The sequence below is a fragment of the Lathyrus oleraceus genome, chromosome 2, assembly GCF_024323335.1.
Source record: "Lathyrus oleraceus cultivar Zhongwan6 chromosome 2, CAAS_Psat_ZW6_1.0, whole genome shotgun sequence".
Taxonomy (NCBI): domain Eukaryota; kingdom Viridiplantae; phylum Streptophyta; class Magnoliopsida; order Fabales; family Fabaceae; genus Lathyrus; species Lathyrus oleraceus.
Window position 1 is genome coordinate 183,372,457 of NC_066580.1, and position 7,643 is coordinate 183,380,099.

The 7,643-nt window shown below is 36.8% G+C and overlaps 1 protein-coding gene across 1 annotated transcript; it reads right to left on the bottom strand.

The window, feature by feature from the left end:
- Window positions 1-603: 603 nt before the first annotated feature.
- LOC127122533 (uncharacterized) lies at window positions 604-1,104 on the bottom strand. The gene has a single exon (XM_051052852.1). It carries the CDS (start codon window positions 1,102-1,104, stop codon window positions 604-606), a length of 501 nt encoding a protein of 166 aa, XP_050908809.1.
- Between the last annotated feature and the right edge of the window lie 6,539 nt (window positions 1,105-7,643).

The window sequence follows — 7,643 nt, forward strand, 5'->3', positions numbered from 1 at the left end:
CTATATGCATACCCATTCATGGAATTCAATATATAAACATCATAACATAACATAAACATCAATTTCATGGATTAAAACATAAACACATGTTAGGGTTTCTCAAAAATCAAAATCCTCAAATCCTAAGTTCATGATATCTAACCCACATACATTACATACACTATATTTACCCATAACCACTTGAAATCCCACCCTTACCTTAGTATAGCTGAAATCTCTAGGTCCTTCTTCTTCTAGTTTCCTCTTCTCCTTTTTCTCTTCACTTCTCTTCTATTCTCTCTTCTTCTCTTGTTTTACAAAACTAACTCTAATCTCTAAAACCCTTACTATCTTTTTAACTCATAATGGGCTTAACCCACTTATCCACCCATTCTAATTAATTAGGCCCATTACTAGACAATTGTCATTTCTATTCATAAAATTTAATTATTCAAATAATACATATATTCAAATAATTCAAATAATCACCAGAACACATATTTAATTAATTATCAAACCAAATAATGATTAATTAAAATAAACACCTAATAAATAAATACGGAAATTAAATCAGGGTGTTACAACTCTCCCCCACTTGAAATATTTTCGTCCTCGAAAATTACCTCAAGCAAATAACTCGGGATATGAATCCCTCATTTGACTCTCAAGCTCCCACGTCGCATTTCCACCAGCCGGTCCTCCCCAAACGACTTTCACCAAAGCGATCTCTTTACCACGGAGTTGTTTCACCTCTCTATCTTCTATCCTCATAGGTAATGTCTCCACGGTCAAATTATCTCTAACCTCAACATCATCTAATTGGACAACATGCGACTGATCCACAATGAGTCTCCTCAATTGAGACACGTGAAACACATCATGGAGATTAGCGAGTGACAGCGACAATGTAATCCGATAAGTCACATCACCTACTTTCTCAGAAATCTGATACGTACCAATAAAACACAGCGTCAACTTACGCGACTTCAATGCTCTACCAACACCCATTACTGGAGTAAGTCTTAAAAACACATGGTCATCTACCTCAAACTCAAGTGCTTTCCTTATCTTGTCATGATAACTCTTCTGACGACTCTGAGAAACCTTTATCTTCTCTCTGATCATTTTAATCTTATCAGTAGTCTGTTGAACTATCTCAGGTCTAACCACATCACTCCCTCCAGATTCGTACCAACACAAAGGCGTCCTACACCTTCTACCATACAAAGCTTCAAACGAAGCCATACCAATATGATGCATGCAATGCTTGTGCATATGATTTATTTTTATTCAGAGGAACCTTTAGAGATCTACTTGCAAATGTTTGGAAAATATTAATCTTTTAGACATATAATGGAATATTCATATCAATAATATTTGGAAAAATTTTTACAACAAAGAAGTACAGTCTTGGTAACCAAATACAATACAAGAGAGGAGGAAAAATAACATCCTATGGAACCCTAGAAACCATCGTTTAAAGCTCTCGATACCGGAAGATAAGCTGCACGTAGCCTCTTCACCTCTCTCTCATAGGCTGCCTCCATATCCGCCTTCTCTTTGGCGAGTCGATCATACTTCCTCTTCCAAAACCTGGATGATTGAGGAGGAAGAGAAGTAACCACATCATCAGGCTCGTCGATAACCTGATGCTCTAGAAATTCTATCAAAGCATCCTTATCTCTGAGTTGCTGAAGTAGCTCCTCTCGCTCACGGACCCAAGCACGCGAACAGTCTTCATCTCTCAACTCCTCTACTCCTTGGTTAGGGAGGGTTGAAGGCCCGACCATAACCATAGGTGTAGGTCTCGGATAGTCATAGGGCATTCGGTACTCAGAAGCTCTCTTCCTCACCCACGAGGTGTAGGGTTCCAAAGCAATACAATTCTTCAGACCAAGCTCTTTCCTTCCCTTCCTATGAATCTTGCGCCAAGCGTGGACCATTCTTCCCTTCAAGTTTTGGGGATCTTTACCCTCTTGAAAGAACACACCTTCCAACAGAATGTTATTAGGTTTATCCTTTAAGGGGAACCCAAGTTGACGGTGAGCGAAAATAGGGTTGTAGTTAATCCCACCACATGTACCAAGAAGAGGCACATTGGAGAATTTATCATAAGAATCAATAATCTGCACACCATCGTACACACGGTTGTACCAAAAGATATCATCATTAGTGAGAGACATAAGCCTCATGGACCACCGTAGACATCCTTTGTTCTCCTTGAAGGCGTGCGTCTGCGGCAAGTGCGAAATAAACCACTTGTACAACAGAGGCAAGCAACACACAATAGTACCACCACCCTTTGCATTCCTCATATGCAAAGAGAAATAAGTGTCACCTAACAGAGTAGGGACGAGATTAAGAGTAGAGAAAATCCTAATGGCGTTCACATCTACAAAATTGTCGATGTTGGGGAAGAACACTAGCCCATAGATGAGAAGTACAAATATGGCCTCAAAGGAGTCCTCACTCATGGCCTTCCCAAATAAAGTAGCTTGAGCAATGAGGAAATCAGATGGGAGACCTTGAATTCCACCTTTGGTAGTCATATGAGCACCAATATCAGATACATCTATGTGCAACAGATCAACAATCTCTTGGGAAGAAGGAACTCTCTCCAAACCATTGAACGACAACTGATCTAAGATAGGTATACCCACAAGATAGGCATATTCCTCAAGCGTGGAAAAAAGCTAGAAATCCGAAAAAGTGAAGCAACGGTACAGAGGATCATAGAACTGCACCAACACACTCATCAGACCTTCATCCACCTGAGTAGCAAGAATAGACAAAACCTTCCCATGGCGAGCTTTGAACTCCAAGGGATCTAATACATAGGATGTCAAACTCCTTAACTCTTTCAAGTCGGGTTGTCTGAAACCGTACTTCTTCGTATTCCTTCTTTGCTTATCCATGTCTGAAAATTTGCAAATAGACCTCTTAAGTTCCTTAAAATTTTCTCATTGTTGATGATATGGATGCAAATGAATGCATGAATGCATGGACGCAACAATCACACTCAAGGATCAAGCAAGTCACACCATACAAAGGTCACGGGATGAATCAAGTCATCCTTATAATCAATCATCCATTTTGGTGGATTATGGTTTACACCTTATCAACACCCAAGTTCCATTGATATTAAGGATATACGAGAACGAATCAACCGCGAATCAAAGGTTTGTTGCAAGTCACGAGCATGGAGTCTCGGTTAAAAACCACCCAATGGGAGTGTACTATGGTTAATCCTGACAATCATGTCCTACAAGAGGTTCTCATAGTCATCATCTTATCTTTCGGATATTATCGGATAAATGACTACTCGTATTCCAAAAATATTCTCAAGAGAGACTCTTATGAGTGTAGTATCGTGTAACAATCGTATCAAATCTTACACTTGAACGATCTTCGCACTACATCCTAAAATAGGCCAAGATTGGCTAGGTAATCTAAGGTCCTTGGCTTCTAAGGTCTATATTGGAAAGAGTAATGCCTAACCACGACTACTCGTGTGACATTATTGATCCTAACATAACCTCCACCAAGTGAATGGGCTTGCAAAAACTAATAAAAATGTCAGAGATCTGGGTAAGGGGGTTGGTTATGCAATGGGAAGGTTTTAAGCACCCAAATCATCCTTAGTACTCTAAGGGAGCCCTTTTTGCAAAGTTGTATGGTAGGTTGGTATTTGTGAAAATATTTGTGCAAACATGATTGGGGAGAGGAGAAAAGAATATACAAATTATTTACAACTTTGTTGTTTGAATGGATAAAACCATTGCCTACGTACCATCACAAAGGTAGGATCAAAACCTCGTAGTTCGGGGTAAAAATCTCAAAATAAGTTGGTGAATTGGTTTGTCAAAAGCCTTAAGGTATTTTGTTATAAAAGGGAGAAAACTCAACCTAAACCAACAATCCACCATGTGAGGAGAGCTTCAACATACTAGTGATGGATCCACCCTATAATAAGTATGGAAGACTTATAGTCCAATCACTAAGGATAAGGCGAGGTTTACATCAACCACTATGATAACTCAAACCTATGGCTAATGTTTATAACAAAAAGTTTGTAACAAAGGTGGTCATTGGAACCACAAAAAACAACTTGAGTGATTTGTATTTATAAATTAGAAGTATTCACAAAATGAAGTCAATGTTGACTTTAGGTTAATTCAAAATAAGTATTAATGAAAAGAGTTTGAAAAATCAAAGGCATAATGCCTAGGTTTCTAGTTATGAAAACAATGTCAATGTTTGCACAAAAATGAGTTTGGCTTGGGTTAGAGTGGAGAGAAGAGGAGAAGGACTAGTCCTAAACATGCAAAGATGAGAGAAGAGAATAAAACCCTTGTAGTTCCTTTCTTGAGATCATAAAGATGATCCAAGATGCTCCTTTCCTTTGGACTTAGCAATTAACTCAAGCAATCAAACAAGTATTCAATCAAGCTCCTAGGATCCTCCAATTGGCTTGTCTCTCTTAACTTGGATGCTCATGACAATGGTCCTTCTAATTAGCTCAAGTTTGGAATCCCAATCACACAAGAACAAACAATCAAAAAGTTTAAAATGCAATAAGAAATGGACAAAGAGAGAGTTTGGATTAGGGATCCTTTCAAGTTGTCTTCAAGATGTAAGCATTCTAAAGGCATGAGGCCTAGTTGCTTTTCAATCAATTTTAGCATTCTAAAGGCATGAGGCCTAGTTGCTCTTGAAACTCCATTAAGCATAGGTGAGGTCCTAGTTCTAAGTCCTTTCTCCTTTTTGCATTGGGTTCACACAAACAAAGACAAAACAAGCACAAGGCAATAATATATTTACATAATAATGTGCTCAAGTGAGCAAAAGGAAAATGGCATAAACATAAACATGAGCTCAAATGAGCAAAGGGAAAAGACAATATGAATAAACGAGCAAGAAATTAAATTGCATTAAAGTAAATTTCAAGAATTAAAGGCTTGAATTAAAAGTTAGTAATTAGTAGTTAGTGTCAGTGTGCCATAAGGTAATTTAGCGCTATGTTAAGCAATCGTAAGTGGACTGATGTAGTAGTCACACCTATCTGAGGTCGGTCAATCAAACTATAGGCAAATAAACACAAGTTAGAAACCATGTCTAGTAAGCCAAGCTCCTACAACTTGCCATGCCAAAAGAAAAGAAGGATGGCCTTGTATGGATTTCAGGTTCTTTGCTTGACCAAGAAGCAACCTATCTTGGACACAAAGCAATTCACTTGATCTTTGATCAAGTTGAATTTGATTTGGATCAAAGAAGGTTAAGCCCCTCATATGTCAAGTCTACCCACAAATAATTAACTCATTGGTCAAAAGAAAAAGATGAAGAAAGGAGATGAAGATGAAATGTACAAAATGGAAATTCAAATGACATAATCAAAACATAATGATCAAATGTGAATGGAAACATCATCAACCAATGATAAACAGAAGTGAAATGAAGATTAGAAGTCAAGAAAGGTCAAACATATTTTTGGTATTTTTTGGAATTAAAATAATACATAAAATAAAAGGAACAAAGTGAGGTCAAACTTCAAATCCAATTCAAATCAACTTGGATAAGTCCAATTGGATCATCATAAGTCTAACATGGTCAAACTAGGTTTGACAAATTTTCTCAACATTTTTTGAAAACAGAAACTATTTTAAACAATTAAAATTGAAGAAAAATAATATAATTGGACTAAAATCTCAAATAAATCTCAAATCAATTAAGAAATTGATGAGAATATTTTTCATAGACTTATCATCATCCAAAGATGTTAAGAAAATATTTTTGGCATTTTTGAATATCAAAAGGTATTTTAAATGAATTAAAAACAATCAAGAACAAAATAATTTACAAAAAAAAATGGTATCACAAAAATAATTAAAAATCATATTATGAAACTAGAATTTAAGAGAAATTTTTTGCAATTGGTCCCATATTTTTGTGATTCCAAATAAAAGAGTTATGAATTTTTGAAAATAAATGGAATAAAAGAAAATAAAACAGAAATTAATAAAAATAGAAAAAACCAGAGGCGCACGATCCATCTCATTAATTGACGTGGACATCATCAACGGATCAGAGGCGCGCGCTTACCATGTACATTAGTTAAGCGCGAAGTATCATGAATTAAATGAAGTCAAACATAACAAAGGTCAGGATTAGATCATGGCTAATGGATCCAAGGGCCAAGGGACTTCCACGTGGGGACGGTGGTGGAAACCACCGTCTTCTCCGGTGAGTAAGTAAAGTCCGACCACCAGTTGCAGGTTTTGCAACCTCAACCAAAACAAGCGATCCTTATACCAAATTAAAGCTAGGGTGATGTACACCACCCCTGTAACCTTGGATTATTCTCTAGATCTCTATGGAAGGAGAAATCAGAGATGGAAAATCCAGGTACTTGATATGAAGTTCAACAATTCACAAAATTAAAGCCACCATTGGCTTTCCTCTCACACGAGGACTTCAGAAAAACAAACCAACACAAGCAATGCACAATATATAGTGAGATTCAAAGCAAAACAGTTCAGATGGAAACCTTTGAAGTGCAGCTTTGATAAGCACGATCCAACCAAATGCTTGCTTGCAGCTTGATCTTGATGTATGGTATGAGTGCAAGGCTTAGGAATTAGTATTGAAAATCAACTGATGTTGTTGAAAATCAAACTTGAAAAGTGAAATGAAAACTCAAAATTCCTTTGGTGTGAGGTTGGGAAATGATTTCAGCAGGGTTTCAGGCACTTTCAGGTTGATTATTCAATGAAGTGATGCATCTATTTATAGCTGAAGCTGCAAGGAAAGTGTGACAAGCTCGTGTGCATGAGAATTGGGTCCTCCATGCATGGGCCTGTACAGGCGTATGTGAGGCCCAAAACCAATTGGAAATGCAACCTGAAATGATTTGAAGCAAGTTTGCACATGCAGATTGAATGGCATTGGCTTGTGCATGAAGGTTTCACTTGGATTCCATAAATGGTCACAAATGTTCTCCTCTTCGAAAGTCATACATAGAAATCCCAAACATAGGCATGTGGGTAATGGTTGGAAAGGTCTTGACATAAGGAACAAAATCTATGTTGAACAAAAATCCATTTGGAGTTTGGAAAATTGTGAAAAAAGGCCGTGAAGTTCAAGGTACAAAACATGTATTTGAGAAATTTGCCAAAAATGACCAATTTCAAGCCCTTATGTTTCAATGATGCAAGCCTCAAATGCCAAAACCTCCAACCTTAAAGTTGTAGATCTTTTCAAGAAAACCAATTTGGACTTAAATGTTGTATCATTTGGATTTTTTATGAGAAAGTTATGGGCACTTGAAGTTTGACTTTTTCAAGATTCAATGGCTTTGGTCCAAAGTGACCTATAATGTTTTGTATTATCACATGTGTTTATTTTAGGATTATGGAATTTTATCCAACATAACATTTTAAGTAGACATCTTAAAATTTCCAATGCACTTGGTATCTCCTCAAAATAATAAAAAATGAAGGAGTTAGGTTCTTGGGAAGTTGACCCAAAATTAGGGTTTCAGTCAAAATGACCTATAATGTTTTGAAATGAATAATGACCTTACAAGTTTCAAATGATTTTTGATGAACATGAAAGTTGTTCATATTGTTCTTAAGAACATATTTTCTCTTGGGGTCATCTTCATTTGA

Coding starts and splice junctions, on each gene's coding strand:
- LOC127122533 (XM_051052852.1), bottom strand. CDS start 1,104: ATGATCAGAGAGAAGATAAAGGTTTCTCAGAGTCGTCAGAAGAGTTAT.